We start from the raw sequence: 22,558 nt of genomic DNA on the forward strand, positions 1-22,558 counted from the left end.
TGAGTGTGTTTTCCCAGTGAACCCATTTAATGATGACTGCAATGCCTCCTGACAGGAGTTTTGAACACAAGACGAAACAAAATCAGCAACGAATCCTATAAAATCAGCAAGCATTCGTGTCCAAGGAGCGCATCGATTTCTGCACACGTGCCAAACATGCATCAGATCTAAACACACACACTCGACGGGACGCATGCGGCAGCTCCAGATCACACGGACTCTAGCGCTTCAGTAATAAGATGCAGGAGCTGAAGGAGGCGCGGATGTGTGTTCATAGACTCACCGTGGGCTTAATGTCGGAGGCGTGTGCTGTGTTTCAGAGGTCAGAATCAGACGCTCACTGCTGCTCGGGAAGGTCTGTGTTTTTACAAGGGCTCCGTTCCAACATCATCTTTCACTGCCTACATACTGAGATGACATCTTTTATTAAGACTGAACCGAACCTCGTGACTGATTTGGTACAACCTTTCAGTGTTCATATATATAATCATATGCTTCCTCGGTTATTTAGTGTTTTTTTGGGGGTTTTGTTTTTTATATATTATGTGTGTGTGTGTATGTGTATATATATATATATATATATATATGTATATAGTGCTGGTAACGATTAAAATAAAAGTTTTTGTGTACATAATATATATATGTGTGTGTTGTGTATATTTATTATGTATATATAAATGCACACACATGCATGTATATATTTAGGAAAAATGTTATGTTAATATATTTAGATGTGTAATATAATTATTATATGTATTATAAATATAAATTATATGAATATAAATATATGTAAATATTTTCAAAATATATACTGTATGTGTGTGTCTTTTATATATACACATAATAAATTTACACAGTACACACACACACATATATATATATATATAAACAAACTTTTATTTTGGATGCGATTAATCATTGCCCAGCACTAATATCTATATATAGATGTGTATATATATATAGATATATAGATATATAGATAGATATATATATATATATAGAGAGATATATATAGATATATAGAGATATAGATATATAGATATTATTGATTTTAAACAAAAGATCAGTACAATGAAGGTCTTAGGTTTCAGAAAATATTATTTACATATTTTTTCTTTCTTAAAATATATATTATTAAAAAATGAAAGTAATTCAACTTTAATAAAATTGTTTAATATTATTGCATTTGTTCCATATTATTTTTAAAAATACTAAAATAACAGATTTGATAAATAAATAAACAAAAGACAGGTTTTAATGGTTTAAGTTATTTTTGAGACTTCAGTATGTTTTTGATTTAATCAAATTTATTTATTTATTTTTAATTTTTTCATTTACCAATATTTTTTTCCCCCTTTTTCAACAGAGGGCCATTAAAATATCCTATAAATTAAAACAAACAAATATTATATATATATATATTTTTTTTTTTATTTTTTTTTTTTTTTAATTCAATTACCTCAATTAATTTGAAGTCCATAATTAAATCACTAATAAAGTTTTTTGGTACAATGTTAAACATATTAAATTTAAAAATAATAAAAAAGAATATAACAAATTTGAATGAATGAATGACTGAATGAAAAGCCAGGTTTTAATGATTGAATTAAGTTATCTGTGGTACTTCAGAATGTTTATAATTAACTTTTTTTCCCAGTCTTTTTAGCAAATTCTTTTCTTTTTCAAAGGGTTTTTAAAATGAACGGCTTATTTAAAAACTTTTTTTTTTAAATCGTAAAAATATATATATGTATGTATGTATGTGTATATGTGTATATATGTATATATATATATGTGTGTGTATGTATGTATATAATATGAATGTCAGGTTTTAATGAGAATTTTAATTATTTAATTCAGTTCAATTACCAATTTAATTTAATTTTGGTACTTTTGAATATTCAGCATGTTTATAATCAACTTAATGAATAAGAAAATACATAATATATAATATAAAATAATGCATTTAAAATTAAATTATTCCCATATTAATGCATTATTTAAAAAAACCAATAAAATAAAATGCATTTCATTAAAAAAAATAAAAATGTCAAGTTTGAATTATTTAATTACCAGATTTTGGAGTACTTTTCAATATTCTATATGTTTATAATCACCGTTTTGACTTCATCTGCCATCTTGGATATTATTTTTCCCCCTCTGGGCTCATTGCAGTGCATTCTGAGGTTTACTGCCAAATATGCATGTGAGTCTGCCTTCAAATGTGGACCAAAGGTTTTAGAAGGAAGTGTGATTCGTTGTGGAGTAGCTTTAGCTCTGTTAGCGTGCTATCATGCGTTCAGGAGTGTGTGTTAGTTGATGTATGTGTCGTGGCAGAGGAATCCGACCGGTTTATTACAGTGTGAGCACTGAACAATGGCTGTGTACTTGCCATTTATCTGTTTGTGTCCTCCAGCGATGTCCAGCTCAGCGTTCAGCCGCAGCGTGACACACGGATGCCCGCTCAATTATCAGAGCACCACCCATGTTCTGTCACCTCCTAATTAAAGGCCATCTAAATTGAGCCCTGGGCATGCGGCGGCCTGTAGTTTTTCCTCGTAGGCTAAATAAAGTCGATGCCGGGATGAATCAATACACAAACGTAGCGGGCACTTTCCAAAAAAGGGTACAAAATAGGGCTTGAACCTTTAAAATGCCACTTTATTTTTATAGTAGGTGTTTAACTTGTAGAAAATGTTGTTTTTTAGGATGCCAAATTATGTTTTATATGTGTGTAGGATTGTTTTTTTAACAATCCTTTAGCCAAATTTGTGTGCGTTTAAATCTCTGATTTTTATAAGAAAACGGGAGAAATTTTGAATGAAAATAAATGTAATAAAATTTATATGATTAATTATTTAATACTTGTTTAAATATTATTTATTATTTATATTGTTTATTTTAAAATGTTTTATTTAAATCTAAATTCAATTAGTATAAAATGTCAGTATGGATATCAAGACTTTTAATAACTGCTTTTTCTCATAAATGAAATTTAGCTTGACGAATGCAAAAAATTGTATTACCTTTGTTTAAAGGTAATAACAATGCCAGAGAGGGTATCAGGACCTTTGATAAATGTACAGATCTCATAAATTAAATCAAATATATTTGTTTGACCATTATCTCCTCCAATAATTTGGTTAAAAGTTTGAAAGTTTGATCTTGACCGATGCAAAAACATCGGAAAATTTGCATGAAAATAACATTAATAAGTAAAACTAATTTAATCAAATCAAACTCAAAATAATGCTATTAATCATATTATATTAATTTATTATAAATATTTAAATATTATTGATCATTTAAAAATGCACTTTGTTTAAATCTAATAACAATGAATACAATAGTTACATAGTTTTAGTTTTTTTTTTTTTTACTATTTGTAAAAAAAACTTTTACTTTTTTTTTTCTTGCAATAATTGACAGGTTGAGCTTGACAAATGCAATTTCTGCAAAGATTTGAATAAAATAAGGTGTCCAAATGATGTCACAATTGCTTTTAATAATTCCCACTCCAAAAAACATTGGATTTGTACCTCTATTTGTTTAAACGTGAAGAGACACCAATGTGTACCCTTTTTGTGTGAAGAGCCAGCAATAATCTATGCGTCACGATATTTTATGGCTGAGAGAGGTGCATTAGGACGACATGAAAAAGAGAGTCCAAATGGTCTCGCTCGACATGCTTTGCGTAGATTATAAGATGATGAAATGATCTGTTTGTGTGTGTGTGCGTGTTGTTGTTCATGCGTGTGCGTGTGTGTCGGCACAGGCAACAGCGTGTGAGCTGGCGGGGAGTTCCGGTCTGTGTGGAATGAGGAGGCGAGCGTGTGACTGTATGTGATGCACTCATATCCGCCCAAAAGAAGAAAAGGAAATGCAGAAAAACACATAACGAGTGAAAATAGAAATCACGGTGCATTAAGAATACAAGCAGCCACTATGTGAAAATATGTTTAAAGAAAGGTGGAGCCAGGCACCAAATGGACTGTGTAGTCCGGGTCTTGCTTATGTCAGACGACTGAATAAGTCATAGACAACCTTTCAGTCATACACTCTGCTAGCAATTACCTCAAAATGTTTGTCCCTACATTTAGCACAAAATGTTTGTCCCTACATTTGACCCATCTAGGGTCATACTGAACGCCCTTATTCGTGTAACTAAAAATGTTAGCTCTACCAAAACAACAAGATCTTGATGTCTTGTGACTCAAACACAGGAGCTTTGATAGCTCAGATGGTGGCATGATTGTAATTTGCGCATGCTAATATCATTAACTTAAGTGTCTAGTAAACAACATCTCTGTTAGCCATGAGGACACCGCAAAGGTTCGTGGTGCTTTTTCAGACTCCAAATAAGGAAGTGTCCCAAGTATGTTTCATGTTGTTCGGATGCTTTCATGTGGCTTCTTCCCATACAACCATCTGAGGCCAGCGTTTGATGTCCGTTGCCATGTTGCGCGAAGCTCCATGCGGGACATCAGAAGTCTCATGCCGGAAAGTTTTAACATCTCAGGGAAGCAGCATGGTGACTTCCTGAACGTCTCTGTGGGCGAGGTGAAAATTTGGGGATCGTTGCACGCAGCTGGAAAAAGTCAAACTAGCCAGAAAAACTAGCCAGTTTTTTCTGGAAAAAGTGCATATTTAAGCTCAACGTATTATTATGGTTGAGAAAAGTGTGAATTTTGGAGAGTCCAGATATTAAAATATATTATGATTAGCATAGGTGTCCCGCAGGGTTCTGTCCTCTGACCTATTGTGTTTTACTTAAAATTATATTATAGTGGCTTCTACAAGTCAAGCACGCCTAGTGATGTTTTATTTATCTTTGCTCTGAAGTGAAATACTCCTCCAATATGTGTTCACTAAAAACATCCAACATAACGGTAATAATTGTTCATCTGCTGGAGCTGCTCAAGGAGGGCTATTGATTTTCCTCCACTCTCTTTGGCTTGTTTTTCTTTATTTTGCCTTTGGATTCCAGCTCAGTGCGGTCGGCTTTTGCACAACCCGTTGTGAGGTTTCCTCCTGCTTCTTGGATGCCGTTCAAGCTGGAAAATAGTAACACGAGTGAAATTCGATTACGGCGACAGAAATGATGCTCATTTAAAAGGCATGAAAGTAGCTATCATCAATGGATTGCTTTGTCCTAGAAGGGGTTGCGCCTTTTAAAGATATGAGCCTCCGTTGTTGAAAAGGGTGCTGCTGGCATAAACACACACACACACGCCTGTCGCACACGCATGGTTTCATGCTTGTATTTTCATTTATAGCCAGTGCCTTTTTTTCCAGATTTAAAGGTCTATGTATGTTTTCTTGTTTGTGAGATTAGTACTGAGCCATTTTTTGCCCTGTTTTTTTTTTTTTGTGCAGTTTGCAGTTAAATTCAATGAAAACATGAAGCATGTTAACACAGTTGCAGTAAAATAACCCAATGTGTGGACATTCATTTTATTATTTTTGTTATACAGAGCTATTTATTGTTTAATTTTTTTAATTTAATTTAATTTTATGTGTCTGAATAATATTGGAGGATTGAGCTCATTTTATTTCCTCAAGTCTTCTCCTCCTTGCCATCAGAATTGCAGTTAGGAGCTTAATTCGGGTTTCTAGATGATAAATATCAAAGACGGCTGACATTTGCCCTCTTAAATTCAGTTAGCAATGAGCAACAGCACGGATAAGCCTGGCAGCTGAATATTAATCTCTTTTCAGTGAATGTGATCAGAATCACTTTGCTTTTAAAATCATCAGAACACAGAGACACATTGTCTGGATTACTGCAAATTAAGAACCGTAGTACAAAATTCTGCTTATTATCAGAGGCACACAAAGCAAATGTGAAATTGAAAAGTGCTAAATCCGACTATTATAGCAGGGTACAAACTTTTGGTTAGTCCATGTATTCCTGGCACGTTGGTCTGTGGTGCTTGTGTGGGAAATACGGGTTCAGTTTAAGATTGGTTCTTTTTTTGTTCCTGTTCCCTGTGGCTCTTTCCTATAGTGTACTTTCACTAGTAGCAAAAGTTCAGAAATCCTTTGTCTTCTCAACAGACAAGTCAAGGTACACAGAAGTCAAGTGTGTCATGGAAATAGCTAAAGTGCCTCATGCATATTTCATCTATATGGGTGTCTGAAATGGAGTTTGTGTGTGTGTGTGTAAGGGTTTTGTCCGGCTCCAGTATAGATTTCTGTCATGGTCTCCTCTGCGGATACTGTTACTCTATAGACAGGCAAAGATTCACTGGAGCTCAGCTGACGTGAGGGGCTTTAATGCTTACAGATGCATCCAGTTACCCACACAAATAACCACGTGAATTGGTGCTAATTCGAAAAGAGGCACATTTGTGGTTTTTAATCTGGATAATTTAGGTGATAACTTGCTCTAAAGCTCCTTTTTGGGTAACATCACCATCTGGCTCTATTGTGTTATGTTAACACCATTTTTCAAAACCTAATCCATTCCCAATTGATAAAATCATGTCCGCCCTACATTTTCTTTGCATTTGTCAAGTTGAAGGGGTTTCAAATATTGACAGTATCTTGGAAAGTTAGTACACCATTTTTGGGGGCTCATTAAAATTGTTTTGGAGATTCCAGGGTGTCTTAGCAAACTTGTTTACTAGTCTCCCATGTATTTGTCTCAAAACATATCTCTTTTCAGCTTCTTGTACCCCAACAAGACAATTCCCAGCTAATGTTTGTTGAGCCACAGCCCAGGATCCATTGTTTACACAATGTTCAATTGTACCGTGGAGTCATTAATCAGTTTGGGGCCCTGCTGCCTCAGAGTTATTTTTATCTCCCAGCAGGCTCTAGAGTTCTTTCAGGGCAACCCTGCTTTTTATTCTAGACGCCCCTCCAGCACTACTGCCAACTTTACCGCTAGCCCTGTCTATAAATACATTCACCTCTTCTTGGAGGCTTTGAAGTCCCCATTCATGCTTCTTATGCACCCTTCAACTTCAGAGTCCAGTGGCAGACAGGAAGTCATGTGGCCCCTTCTCTTTCCAGAGTTGAGCGGGTCACAGGGAATGGCAAGATTATTCCCATGATGGACAGTTAAAAGAGCAATTGCCAAGTTGGCGACGAGGGTAGGGTCATAAGCAGCCCTTCGGCATGTACTTTTTTTCTGTAGTTGCCATGGAGAGCGCCAACTCACCTGACCTTTGACCGAGCACTTGACTGAAACCAGACTGTGAGGCTGAACATGTGGGTGGAGTTTCAGCGCCCTACCATAAACTCTGTTAGAAACATCATTCTAGTCTGAACTCTCCTATATGAAGGTGCTGTAAATTATAGAAAATATTACTCAGAATAGCAAAAAGCACTCCATCTCCCTGTATTTTTTTTCTACTTCCACCCCATCAGCTCAGTGTCAAACCAAGTTCTCCGCAGTTACGGGGCTAAAAGTGAGTTTTCCCAGTCCCTCTATTTTTAGCCTTCGCCTCGGATGGAGATGAAACGGGAGCTGAAGGAATAGGAGGAATTTGGGTTTTTCAAAAAGCCATCATTTCCTTTTTTTTTTTCTTTTTTTTTTTCACATAATCTGCCAATACATGCCTATTGTTTTCGTTTTAGCCACAGCAAACACAGCCAATTCCTTCGACCAGGGAATTCCCAGAATAAAGCAACTGCTTTCTCCCTATAGCATGCACGGTCCAGCTGGAGTGTCTACCTTTTTTGCTAAACTGTTGTGAATTCCCATGGTGTCCTGGGGTCACATCAGGCTAGACAGTTCTGTCAGGGGTCATATCCTGTGTAGTTGAAAGCTAAACTCCAGTGTTTCAAAATGCAAGGTTGCCCATTCTACATTTAAGTCTCCGTTCCTTGTAGCTGTTCACAAACAGCCATGTTTTGTATGTATTAATTTTGTTTTTATCAATCAATGTTGTCTCGAGTCCTGGGGAGATCCTATCCACCACTCCTGTCTGCGCTGAATGCGAAGTGAGCCACTTGACTTGCAAATGGATGCAAACGTGAGTGGCGTATCACGCTTGGGTAACTGAAGAAGGATCAGTGACGCTTCTCATAGGCAAAGATTTATCGGTGGCTCCCGGCTCTCCAGAGGACAAGCCAGCCTTCCCCCTTTCCTTCTGTCTGTGTGTGCAACCTGCAAACTCCCACCTCAGGATTTAATGGAACTTCCAGGAGACTTGCCATTCATGGTACAGCGACTGCTACGCCGCTCTCAACAGCAGCCTTAATTGCTTTCAACACGGTGGCCGTTTAGTTAAAACAAGCTTGCTGTCAGGGAACATCCGAGTACATTCGACCCTGAAACATCTCATGCAGGCTAATCTCCGCCACCGCATTGCCACCTTCTCGAACCCACAGTAAAATCCCAAGCAAGGCGCCTTAGATTAACTTTTAGGCCCAGGGAGCCGATGATGAAATAACTGTGTTAAGCTAGCGTGAAACTTCCAAACCAAGACTCCCCGCCTCGGCAACACACACTAGCCTAAATGGACCCCTGCAGCTCGGACCGTCTGTTTGACATTGATACTTCTCAGTACATAATTGATATTCACCTGTCTCCTCTTAGACAAGGGTTAGATTAAGGTTAAAACCGGGGGGTTTCGAAATGCCGTCCTTAGGTTTATTGGCAGAAGGTTGAAATGGCAAATCAGCTGAGATTGTTGCCGTAATGAATTCGTCCCTAGCCGTAAAACCTCTCCCCATACATTAACCTGCTCTTTAAAGGTTAGCGTACGCCCTCGTTCCAAGGGTACGGAGCCACTGCTAAGTGCGCCACGCACGTAATGTCGCCATTGCTGCAGCGTGCTCCAACTAGCCTGATTGTCTCCATCATATTGTGTTTATGAAAAGATATTTCTCTCACAGTGGTGGCTGATTAGCTAACTAATTGTTAGCGGCGTAAAGGGAGGCCAGGCTCAGACGTTGGCATGCGGAGAGCTGCGCATAACAGTTCCACTCCCACACTCTCATTAAAATACCATTCGGAGACGGGTTATTTATTTTAGCTGTGGAATGCTGGGAAGGGGGCTGCCTAGCACAGGGAGGAGAAGGTAGTTTATGTCGTTCGAGTGGACAGCTGACTGTGGTTATTCCACGTTGGCATGGAATATGGGATTTGGTTTTCGCAAAACTTACGATAATTATCCCCACTGCAAGCTAATGAGAGTGGAGGGTAAACAAAAACATCATGCGTTGTCATTTAGGTGAGGATGCTAAAATATGAAGGATTCAGGGGAGTGCGACTTTTCTAGCACATTGCATAGTTTAGCAATTTTTTAGCTAAATTTTGTGCAGTTTTTCAGCTTCGGTTAGTGTTTTTTTTTTTTTTTTACCACAGTTTAGCGGCGTTTTCTAGCACAGTTCTGCTCAGTTTGACAATTATCTGAAAGACTTAAATGTAGTTTGTTTGTGCTACATTTCCAACTTCATAATAGTGATAATGACAGCACTTGTCACTTTTTGTTAGTGTAAATGAAAAAATGCTTGAGCTTTATACTGTTGCTCCCCCCTCAGGAAAATATGATTTCTGTTAGCTAGCTTTTATTTAGCAACAAAAGGAACTGTTGTAGTTACTGAAAAAATCTTATTTGTGTATTTGTAGGAATATGTCGTTTTTAGTCTGACATTTTGTTTTGATGTTCTTGCAGAGGGTTTGCAGAAGATTCAATTCTTGGATGTTTTCCCTTGTTGTTGTTTTTTTTTTCTTTTTTGACAGAAAATAGGTTTCGTGAAACATGCACATTTTTGTCAGTTTCCTTCAACAACCCATCAAGCCTCTTTTGTGTGGCCGCATGCCTTCCGTTTGTTTATGTGTGCTTATAACGTATTGTGTCTCTACAACTGCCTTTCAGTCGTGTGTGAGACCGAGAGCTCCCCACTTACCGATTGAAGATTGTTTTCTCAAGCCGAGTGGTGGCTGAGTGAGAAATCTGGAGAGAAAACGAGGGATGAGGAATGAGAGGGAGAGCGAGTGGGAGAATGTCAGAAAGTCAGGGCAGATGGACAAAAGACCCAGTGTTATCGGCCCCAGCAGATCGGCCCCCAGAATGCCACAGCTGGTTCACATTTCCACGGGGAGCGATGGCGACCGGCTGCACTCCTCTTTTACTGACCCCATCCTTTTCTCTCACACACATACTAAATCTAGCCCTTAGCACATACTCACTGAGCTACGCTGCACCACAGACCCTGACTGTGTTCGGAATGAAATACTAGTTTACTCCTTACTACAAATTATGCAGTATATACTGCATAGTTTTTAAAAACAGCATGTTCAAAATGGAATTCTAGCTTATTCCTTACTGAAAATTGTGCAGTATATACTGCATGCTAGTTTTAAAACTGCATGATTGAAATTTAATACTAGCTTACCTCTTTCGAAAAATTGTGAAGCATATACAACAAAATGCATACTTTTTTTAAAATTGCATGTTCAGAATGGAATTCTAGCTTACTCTTTACTAAAAGTTGTGCAGTATATACTATATACTGCATATTAGATTTTAAAAATGGCATGTACAGAATGGAATACTAGCTCATTCCTTACTACAAATTATGCAGTATATACAGCATAATAGTCTTTAAAAACATGTCCAGAATGGAAATCTAGCTTATTCCTTACTGAAAATTGTACAGTAGGTACTGCATACTAGTTTTTAGAACTGCATGTTTAAAACTGAATACTAATTCTTTCTAAAAATTGTGCATTATATACTACATACTGCATATTAGTTTTTAAAACTGCATGTTCAAAGTGGTATACTAACTTAATCTTTACTAAAAATGGTGCAGTATATATTGTACACTGCATACTAGCTTTTAGAAATTGCACGTTTGGAATGGAATACTAGCTCACTCCTTACTAAATTAGTTTTGCAGTATAGACTGTATTCTGCACATTAGTTTTTAAAATTTTCTGTAACAACATGCTATGTAGTCAGTGTTCTAGTATGCTACATTTTCTTCAGCAAGTGGGATCTAGAAATCATCTTGTACATAAAAACCAAAAAAATATTCTTCTGCAGTATACATAATAAACAATGCTTTTTCCTCTGTAATTCTATGTTCTAGTAGCTTCATGACCAAAACAAAGTTAAATTGCGCTTCAAATAGAACTTAATTTTGGAGATCTAACAGCATGCTGTGACAGTTTATTGGGCAAAATTAAAGGAACATTGAGTTTATTGGCTGTGCAATATGTGAATGTTGTTTTCTCCAGTGTTTTTGTTGTGGCGCTTCACATTCTTGCTTCTAAATTGACTTGCACACACAGAAACTACCCTTAATATGGCTCGTTAGGCAGTACCTCTGTTTTTCAACTGTATTTGTTCTAGTTCATCATTTTTACGTGACTCCAGACGAATCTTGTTTTCATCCAGATCCACCATGTAGTCCCTGCATGTGTGTAAGCAACCCCCCACCCGTGTGCTTCCGGGGAATAGCTTGCTCTAGTAAACAGAGCTCCCTGCGCAGTTTCTCTCATGTGTGTTCCATACATGATCTTATTCAATCCCACTCTGTAATCCCTACTGCCTGTCTGCTTGGCCCCTCGGGCCTTGTTACCATTCACACTTGCTCAATCAAGCTCTTGCTCGCACAAGACTGCACAATTCTTATTGCCCCCGCTTGATCAGAGAGGGAGAGGGAATGTTTTCCATGCAAGACTTATGTGATTATTTCACTTACATTTGCAAGTGCATCCTTAAATGATGCCTTTCTGGGAGTTTGTCTCTAGTAGTCTTTAGCCTATACAAACTATTATTTATATATAAGATAAATAGATTGCAGATTGTGTAACTGACCCAAATTTGAATCCAGTTCAGGTCATTTTTGTCTTTTAATATGAATTTTTTCATATTAATTTCATATAACATTTTTTTCACATTTTATAAGCATAAACCTAACTTCATTTTAGATGTACTATTTTTAAGCAGCCATTACTGCTGCGGGTATTTATTTTTTATTTTTTACTACAAGTGTTGTTGTTGCTATAAAATATCAGACCTTTGTTAGATTTGGTCTGCTGAGCCTGTCTGGAACCCACATTTTCACCATGGGAATATGCTCAAGGTTGCTAGGCTTGGGAGAAAGCATCTCCCCTTGCAAGGTATGCTGTGGAAAGTTTCCCTTGGACTCGATATGATTTCTAAAGCACTGTGGAAACTTGACAATGCAGAGGTTTGCCAAGAAAATACATTTTGGGAAAGGCTTCTGCTTCTATTTTAGACAGAACTGGACAGCAGTAACAATACCCGGCTTGATATTCTGCATAAACATGAGCGTTTCAGACTGAAACACAATCACACATTCTCTCGTTCTTCCCAAACACGCAGGCAGGCAGCTCTTCCCTTGAGATGGCAGATCCGAGCAAGCCATATGGAGCAGGCTGCATCTTGCTGAGCATGCCTGACGACAGCCGAACAGCTTGGGCTGTACTGGAATGACAGCCTTCAGTTCTTTCACCAGGTTTTCCAAAACCTGCTTCTTTTGCTCTCTCCCACCCTCTTTGTTTTCACTGTACTTTTCCCCCCTTTTCATAACCAAACAGATGGAATAAGGGACTAGCATCACATGTTTAGCAAGCAAACACACTTATCCGCTGACAGCTCCATCGTGGCTTAACAATCTGTCTCATTCAAGCACCTCCCTAAATTGATGCCACACAACCACCCTTAGGTGTCGTCCCAGAGTGCACTTGAGGGTCTAGGGCTCACGTATCAGGTGCCCGCCTCATCTTCCCTCAGAGGAATAGATGATGGGAATAGCAATAACACAAGAGTGTACCCCTCGAACACAGCCTTCCCCTTTTGAGGGAGCAAAACTGATAACTATGGCAACGTAAGGTTGTGGTGTTCTTTTTCATTTCATTCCCTCCTAGCACAGTTGGTGGTTCACCACTTGATGTGTTCAGCTCTTCTTCGGCACCTCCTCCTACCCGCTTCTCCATAATCAGCAGACGCGCCGCACCAGGTGGCTGGACCGGAGAGACCAGGAGAAAAGAGCGTCACAGCTTCTTAATTTAAAGTATTCAAATTCCTCGCGAGTGATTTTGATTAAGTCGGCCCACACATTCCCGTTCACGCTCAGCGGGTACTAACGAGACTTGGGCGGTGAGAAGGAGAAGGGGGGCTTCCTAGGCTGTAATGAACAAAACAGCTCTCTGCTTCCTTGTGCACACAAAGAAACTCTAGCCCAAAGTATCGATGTTAGGTTTGAAAATAAAGTAGCTGTATCTAAGATCAGAATTAGAGTCTATTTGTCTGCATCCGATTAAAGATCTCATGAGAGCTTTGAGTGTTCCTTGGCTAATAGTAGGATCTCTAACAAGTCATCGAACCTATAGTATTGGATTAGCTTTCCCACAACTTCACGTTTTCGGTCAGCACTGCCAATTGTTACAGTAATGAAAAATTGATTGTTGTATAATCAGCCTGACTTGCTTGCGGGAAAATGTTCTTCTGTCAGTTCCATCTGCCCAGTCAACCAATCACCGAGATCGATTCATTGGATTGCCCCGATTGTGTTCTCGCTCTCCGTCCTTCCCTGAGCAAGGAAAGATTTACTCATCTCATTTTTCCCTCTCTTATTTAGGCCCGTTGTTCCATGAATGCGAGTCAATTGAGCGCTGTTGATGGAGGGGTTCTGCGAAAGGACAGAGCAAGGCTCCCGGTGTAGCGCTGTCGTCCCCTTACCTGTTCGTTCTGCTGACGTTTGTCATTTCTTTGACCGCTCGGACCCTCTGGACGAGCTGGAGGCCGTGGGGTGGCTGATGCGCCACAGCTAGGTCGAGGTACTGTCTCGCAGCTCAGAGGGCCTGTCAGATCTCTTTAGAGATAAAGAAACGAAGGCGCCTCTTGCTCTCACGCTGACTACACCTCACACCATGCAGCTCTGACTTAATGCCTGATACAGTGTTGAAAAGGGCCGGTTGCCTGACACGAATGAAGCGGCCACAGGGTCGTTCACGGCACGCAATGCTGGCATCTTTTAATGCTGCTGTTCGTATTGTGTGCAAACGTAGGAGTTGAATGCATTTGTTTTTGATGGTCTTGCAATATTATTTCCAGCAAGTGTGGTTCCTAACAGGGAGCGCAGGAATGCTGCGTGGTTAAAAAAGAGCTTTAACCAGCTGCTTGACCTCTCACCTTTGATCCCTCCTGCAAGTCTTCAGTTGTCTGAAGAGGTAATAAGAACTTCTTTTGGGTGGCCAGGGAAGGATTTGTTGGGCATTGGTCAGGGCGTATTCTGATTCAACGCAGCCTCAGAGAACACTGCATGTCCTTCATGAGGACGAACACTAACAATAACCTAGTGTTTCGATGCCTGTTTATGAGTGGTACTTTCATATGCGGACAGCGTAGTCTCTGTTTCCACAGCGGCTAGTTCAGGGACACATCAGAATATCTAGCTGCCCAAGTTGAGGCTAACAACCCCTCTACCCCATTTCTACCGAGCATGTGGGGTCACCTCACCTCACCTCCGACCCCGATCCTATTCTACAATCCCTCCCTTGTGCAGCCCAGTCAGCGAGATTAGTAACATGGGAAAGCGCGACTGTGGTAGAGCTCCCGGGACTCTATTTGCCTTTCCTCCTTGCAGCTTTTATAATGGCTGTAAAAAGTGGCCAGTTGTTATTCTCGAGCTGGGATGGAGGGAGGTGACAGACAGGAGACTCAAACCCAAACCTGGCCATCTGTTTTCTGTCTTCAACACGTCTCTCTCACTCATTCTCTCTATTCAGCAGACTGAGGGGAGGGAACCGCATCTACTCAGCCCAGTCGTGAACCCGGGGACACTTACCTCACTTGCACACATTCACCTCTGCCTCAGTGCGCTTTCTCCCGAGGCTCCAGTCGCGGTCAGAATGAGATTATACACTCCTGCACCCACTCACCACAGCGCTGTCATGTAATTACAGTGGTGAGGAGTCAACGTGCTTGAGCAAAATGGTTTTATTATGGTGAGTAAAGGGGCGAAAAAATCTGAATTCCCCATTTGTTGCCACAGCGCTCTTCGCAAATTTGGTGCAGGCCCTGTCGAGTGGAGCATGTATAAACAAGGTGACGAACTGACCCCGGGGTTGTTAATTAGCACAATGAAGTTATTTCAGTTAATGGTACTAGGAGGGCGCTGGCGTCCTTGAGGAAAGAGCTCTTAATCTGAACAGCTCCACTTGTGTAGTTCAGGTGCAAACTGCCTCTCAGCACAGAGGAGGGTATGCTAGTGTATTTAGGTTCAACAAAACTACCTGTGTTGTTCCGTTTAGCGCCCAAATACCAGGATGCATTGTATCCCACCATCAGTAAAAGACAGGAGCTTGCATTCATGTTGGGATTCATTGCTTCCCACCATGAGAGCAGGATGTTGTCTGCAGTGTAGAGCACTAACATCCTGCCTGCGGCAGTGTGGTTACACCTAGCCTAAATGGATGTGCAGTGCTGGAATGCTAATGCAGCCCATCCACCCCGCCTCGGGCTGCGCCGCCAATAACAGTGAGTGGCAGCGTAATTGTCCACCTTTGAAAGGAACCATCCCATCCTCTGGAGCAGCTGCCGAATCATAGGTTGCCAGCTTCCCAAATAACGATTTATTTACCTTGATTTGAATGATTCCATACTGCAATCCCGTAGCAACTATGTGGAGCTGCTATTTACCCAGCTAAGAAAAGTATTCCAATTTCCAAGGGGCACCTGCGCTTAATGTAATTTTATTCCTCGCTGGGGTCTGGAATATAAATGCGCGCCGATATTTCCGCCTCTAGGGTGGCCCTTGAAAAGCTCTTAGTTGGGTCTTAAAGGGCAGGCATCGCATGTAGATGGCTTGGCGAGAATCCAGAATGTAACGTCATTGTTCTTTCAAGGACTAATGCAGATCGCAGCCAGGCCGAATCTGTAATTAAATTGGCTTTTCTGAAAGGTACAGTCGAGCATGTCAAAGACTCAATGAACTGTCTTTTAGACAATATGTCCTACACTGAAAATATCCAGCTGCTTTTCCATTTTAGTGCACAATCAAGAAAATTGAGGGTGATGCTGATAGGCTAACCAACACTTTTGCAAATGAAATGGCTTAACGAGTGCTGTGTTGACATTCCTGCAGCTCAAATAGCAGAGCATTAGCAATGCCAAGGTCATGGGTTCGATTCCCAGGGAATCCAAATTTATACCATGAAAGTAATGTAATGGAAATGTTGACACATTAGCAGTTGAAACACTCAGTTTGGGGTGGGATGCACTGAAGATGTAGCATATTAGTTCATCACAACCATTAAATATGATTTGTTATTTCTACTGCTATTCGTTTGAAGGTAGTAGTGGGCAATGGGAACATTCTCATTATAGAGAGTATTTTATTGGGTAAAAATGTACGTAGGACTGTCAGTCTTAAATGTGAATCTTCTAAAGGTTTATTTCATCAGTTTAGGAGTACGCTAGCACATAGAGGTTAGCCTCAAAGCTAACAGATATGAACTAAAAGCATTCAAGCTTTATGTGAGCACCGTGTATGACTGCATTGCAGCACGTCTGTTCCTCTCAGAGAAGTGAGAGGACTCTTGGATTTATCTCCCTGAAAGCGCAAAGGTCAAACGTGCCACCTGGTTTTCTCAGAATGACATATCAGCGTGAAGCAGCGCTCGCTTTGTTCCGACGCAGGCACACATACACTCCCTCCGTTCTGGTAGTACTCAAGACTCAGAATTATGTAACGGCTGTTTGGAGAGGATATAGGAGAAAGACGTTTTCTTGGCAAAAGCCCCCTGCCTGCTTCTCTTGCCTCTCTTCCCTGCCACTGTTCTGCATCTTAAGCGGAGACAGAGCGACTCCTGCGTGTGTTATTTTTCATCAAACATTTCATCTCAGCTCCACGGCACATCTGCAGCACAGGGAAAAGCTGTAGATCATCTCGCTGCCATTGTAAACAAACACAAAGGCAGGAGGCTTTGGTCACAGAAGACGTCGCTGTCTTCTCTCTGTGTCTCTGTGGATTGCAGCCATGACGGCAATGGCAGGTGTGTGCCTTGAAATGAGAGGCAATCACCTGATAATGCTGTGATTGTTATGCATCTGTGTGGCGCATTAGAGGGAGAGGGTAGAACTGGCAAAAAATATTTACATAATGCTCCCACAAATGCATGCAAATGCATATGATTACTCAACATTGGCAGTGTACGGTGAGACTTTAGGATGAATCTCACTAAATCTGTCAAGAACATGTCCTGTTTGTTCTCATCACAAGTCAGATTTCACCCTAAAATCAAAAGACATAAATATGAAATTGTAGATTACAGAGAAAATGAAGTAGATATAGTAGACATTAGATATCTATTTATACATTCTCGTTTTCCTATCTATCTATCTATCTATCTATCTATCTATCTATCTATCTATCTATTGTAGTATTTGTTGCTCTGTATTTAATGTTATAGTATTTAGTATATTTATAGTCATTCGATTTAAGTTATATTAATATTATTAATGATAATTAATAGTAATAATTATATTTCTTTTAATTATTATCATAGTTATTATTATTATTTTATTTATTATTTAACTTTAGTATTTTAATAAAAAAAAAATACTTGCATGTTTTTTTTTTGTGACATTTACTTAGTACTAGTGATTCTTTAGGGCAGAAAGCAAAAAAAGTAATTGGTAAAGTATCATTAAATGCTCCCAGTGAGGTAGGAAGTACCATCAGATCAGTATTGTTTTTGTGTCACAATTATTGCATGTCACTGGTGCTGCAACTCTCAGGGTTCTTGTTATTGGATTTCACTGTTTTTTTTTTTTGTATACTAACTTGGGTTTACCATTGACTTTAAGTGTCAGCTATACTGTCAGAACTGCAGTGGAAATTGTAGCTGAATTGTGAAAGCACCTCTGGCTGAATTTGCTGTAGGGAAGAACGCTGGCCTCTCTCTGTGCACTATTCAAAATGGCAGCTTGGACAGCAAAGAAAGACAAACACGAACTCAAGCCACCTGGACTACACAGTCAAATCTGGCGCTGACATGAAAGCCAGATGTGTGTGTGCTCGAGCTCTCTCACTTTACGGCTGCGGACAGACACATAAGTGTGTGTGACCACAGGAGGAGTGTGTGTCCTTGATAATTGGACTGAATCAAGAGCCATTCACAAGGGCCTCCGTTGCCCGTAGCATACGGAGGGAACGGCGCCATTATGAGGGGCTCTTTAAGGGATATTACATTCGCTCGTAAATAGAAATGGCCGCGGCATTGTTTTATGAGACCCCTCTGAGGTCCTTTGTCTTGAATCTGGTTTTAAACCATCACGTTTTTTAGTGCGTGTATCAGCAAAAAATCAGGATCCCGTGTTCTTTTCCACTCATTTTTGGCAGTGGGATTGTGCGTAACGACACAATACTCACTTCACAGCGTGCATCACTTGTTTAGCTAATATAGAAGTGTAATTAGCATTCGTTAGCATTGTGACACCTTTGTAACATTGGGATGTTAGCAGCCCTGCTAGCATGCTGTCACCTACGATATCTTGAGTCAAAGGTGACTATAGTTAGGTTAAGAGAGCGTTGCAGACAAGTTGTAGCACGATGTCTTTGCGATCACGCCCGGTTGCGCGGTTATCAGCAGTTTGATCTCTATATTGAGGAATGCTCTCTGGGGCGCTTAATTGGGAGTTTTAATTGGACGTTCGCCATGGTTTCTTCCCTCACACAGACTCACTGGGGACTCCGATCTGGCTTCCTCCTCTGATTATCCAGCTTTAAAAATCTCACACACACACTATCGTCCTCCCAGTTGTTATGCAGCTGCATCTGTTTCTTTTCTAAGCATCTGCATGGTAGTTTCTTCGTCGGCACGCACTGCTACCAGATTTTTTTGCGTTCTTGCGTCAATCTGATTGCACAAATCGGGACTTCACGCATGCACACAAACTCAGTGCTAGATGTCTTTTTGTTTTCGTTTCTCGGCACTGCGGATTTCATAATCATCACTCACGTTAGTGCGAGTGCATTAAATGCAGCATGCTCTTTCTGCAGCCGTGGTTTGTACTTGGCCATTCCAAATGTTTACGACTCTTCTTCAGTGTTCAATTAGAAGATTATTTCTGTTCACGCGCTAGAACGCAGTTGTGTCTTGCCCCATTTTAACACGCCTGTTATTCCTGCGACCGCAGGGCATGCATCTTTTCACGTACCCCAGTTTGAAATGCCAGATCTTTCACTCTCTTTTCTGTCTGTCATCGTATCTTTACGTTTCAGTGCCGAATCTGACATGTTAGCATTAATAATGCATGGAAACGTGCAGGATTAGGAAGCCAGCCAGTCATGAGCGCAGCCCTGATTGCATCTGACTGCTGGTGCTCTCCATTAAAAAGAAAACACACACTTGTATGGCATATCGCCATTGGCTGGAGGTAGCAAGAAAGATAGGAGATAGAAAGACCTGGAAAGATAAAAGATCTGGGCACGCATAAATGCACGTCTCAAGAGCCACTCGACTGACTATCAGTGGTTGCAATGCTGGTATCCGCAGGCATCGCGTATCCTTGGCTCATTACGGCTTGTTTAAAAAAGCTTGGGTTATTTGGAGTTTGGAGGTGTGGGGTTTCGCACCAAAACTGTTTGTATGTACTGAGTGTGGCACGATTTTGCATCAGCATCAAATGCATGCAACACATTAAGAATGGCATGCCAAACCATAATGGCATGACGCAAAAGTTGTTGCATAGTGGCTGTGCATGTAGTGTCACTCCCCAACAAGTCTATAACATTCACCTCTCCGTACAGCTCAATTATTCATACACACAGGTCCTTGTGCATATTGCATGACAGTGCAGTTGAAATGTGCTTATTTTCCCAGCCTTTGGGGGCTAGCCAAAGTGGGGAACATGAATTTGATTCACATGAGAGCATTTGATTCGCAAAACATCTATATTCTGACGTCAGCTGGGTTCATGAACTTTTGCACCAACAAATGCGACAGTGTTGCATTCGTGAAATTGAATCATTTCACACCAAGCGTGATACAAATTGACTGCCTTTGATGAATGCATTGTTAGTTTGTGTTTAGTTGTGGCACATTGTTGCAATGAAACTTCAAACCTTCACGTTCCAGACATGGTGAACGGGAACTGCATTTGGAATCTGACTTGGACAGCCAGCGTAGGGGAGCGTTGTAAATCAGAGCGGACATATTCCTCCTCTTTGTCTGGGCATGCTGTGCCCGCTTTGGCCCTCTGTTTGTGGCGCTCCAGAGCTGAATCCCTCGACTGACGTTTTCAATTGTTTATGTGAGGTGGAATTTCAAGTGTCGCCATGCAGGTTGACAGGAAACCCCAAGCTGACAGGCCAGCTGTCACTAGGTCCTCACTCGCGCATTATGACTTCCAGGCTCTCTGGAAACGTAACACGCCACACTAGAGGAGCACAAATAGCGGTGCAGACTGACATGGCGTGTGTGTATGTGATGGCTGTGTTATTGTGTTGATCGCAGCAGAAGGACACAATAGACTTATTATGAAAGTTTGAAGTGTTTCACGTGCCCTCCGGGGAGGAGAACAAGAGTGGACTGTTGCAGTGCGTTATGTCGGCACCCACAATCATATATCTTGGCTTCTTGGTGACATTTGACCATTTAGTTTTCAGTGTTGATGACTTCTATTTATTTATTTTTTTTAAATCGTATAACAGTTATAGTTATTATATAATTAAATGTTGGGACCATATTATTGTAATATTTCATACAGTATTATTAATAGTATTTTATATAATATTATAAAAAATGCACTTTGGCATTTTATTTCCAATTTATTTAGACATTTATCAGTTCATTTTGTGCTTAAATATAATATTTTATATAAAATAAAATAAATGAAGGTGGCACAATGTGTCAGTACCATGTTTCTATATTTCTTTAATTTTACATGCTCATTTCTCTTATTTATACATTTAAGTTGTTTTCCATCATTTAACAGTAAGTTAATCTTTGATATTTTCTTTAGAATAGTATTTTTAAATATTTGATTAGTCTTGAAGTTAACCTTTTTTTTTTTTTTTTTTGAAAAAAATGAAAAAATTGTTTTTTTATTATTATTATTATTATTATTATTATTATTATTATTATTATTATTATTTAAATTAATTCACTTATAGCATTTAGTGATTTTATTTCTAATTTATTTAGACAAAATATCATAGACTTTTAATATCAGCCATTTGTCAGTCCATTTAGTAGTTCCTCAGCTTCCACTGTTGGTCCTCCACCAGATCCCCAGGGCACAAATTCAAAAAAGTGGCAGCTTGGACTGCGACTTGTTTGAACACCCTTACTGAGTCACACAGGCCTGGAGGTTCATCTACAGATGCCGCAGTCACTCTTTACAGAGTCTCAGCACTTCATGTCAACATCTCTTTCATTCTCGAAGTGAGTGAGCGCTTCCGAAAGCAACTACACGTGTTCGTGCGTCTCTTGCCATCTTGCCATCTGATGTTCTTGCCATCTTTAATTAAATGGTGTACAAGCACGTTCGCCGGGTTTCCACCCCGCGTGTGTGAGAAACACAGCAACCCGCGAGTCGACTCCCAAGGCAGAAAGCAGCGACGGGGGGATTAATCGCAATTTGGCTAAAACAAAGAGACGCCGTCTGAAATATTGATGAGTGTCTTGGTAATTACAAGATGGGCGGATAAGTAAATAATGACGAGATCCAGCGATAAAGCCTGACTAATTATGAGTTGTGTGAAACTGTAATTGGGAGTCTGAGGGAATATGAACAGGCTCAAACTGAGCGTTCTGGTAAAGCGTGTGAATGTACTTGATGGTTGACTGGTGAAAAATTTTTGTGTTTATCTTGTCTGTCAGCGAGCGTCATTACTCATCGGCATTCTCCTGTTTTCTCCCCTCCAGAGTGCCAAACGTCCAGCGTGCCGACCCTTCGTCTCCAGCCTGTGGGGCCGCGGCTCTCCAGCCAGGTCAGAGGTCATCTGCAACATGATGCCAGCCGGCCACCTGCCCATCCTGCTCTCCCTGAGCGCCCTGCTGCTGTCTCCGCTGCTCACCGGCTCCTTAGCCTTATGTAAGAGCAAACTAAGATGAAACTTGAGTTTAAGAGTCAAGTTTAAGTCTCAAGTGTGTCAAAACTCTAGAATAGACAGTTTTTTCTAGAATTAAGTTAGTGCCATGCAAATGTTAAGACTTTTGATCCAATATTGGCTGATTCAGTGGTTGAGGGTGGCCATTTTTGGGTCGACATGACATGTTATCATTGCAATCCCAATAATTGCCAAATCAGTGGTTAAGGGTGACCATTTTGGGTCGAGATCGACGTTTTACCATTGCAGACCCAATATAGGCTGATTCAATGGTTGAGGGCGGCCATTTTTAGTCAACATGAACTTATTCTCATTGCACGTTCAATATTGTCTGATTCAGTGGTTGAGGGCAGCCATTTTGGGTCAACATTTACGTATTACCATTACAGACCCAATATTGGCCAATTCAGTGGTTGAAGGCAGCCATTTTGTAACAACATTGACGTATTACTATTACAGACCCAATATTGGCTGATTCAGTGGTTGAAGAGTCAATATCATTGGC

General features: G+C 40.1%; 1 protein-coding gene across 24 annotated transcripts in view; it reads left to right on the forward strand.

Annotated features, from left to right (window-relative positions):
* Positions 1–22,558, forward strand: part of ptprsa (protein tyrosine phosphatase receptor type Sa) — a 216,584-nt gene that overhangs the window by 67,279 nt on the left and 126,747 nt on the right. For all 24 annotated transcript variants that reach the window (XM_058760412.1, XM_058760423.1, XM_058760417.1 and 21 more), the window contains one exon: positions 21,869–22,037. In XM_058760412.1, the coding sequence (XP_058616395.1) occupies positions 21,953–22,037 (85 nt within the window). In that variant the 5' untranslated portion in view covers positions 21,869–21,952. The remainder of the gene's footprint in view (positions 1–21,868; positions 22,038–22,558) is intronic.

This window comes from Onychostoma macrolepis, chromosome 22 (assembly GCF_012432095.1).
Source record: "Onychostoma macrolepis isolate SWU-2019 chromosome 22, ASM1243209v1, whole genome shotgun sequence".
In the NCBI taxonomy this organism is placed as follows: Eukaryota; Metazoa; Chordata; class Actinopteri; order Cypriniformes; family Cyprinidae; genus Onychostoma; species Onychostoma macrolepis.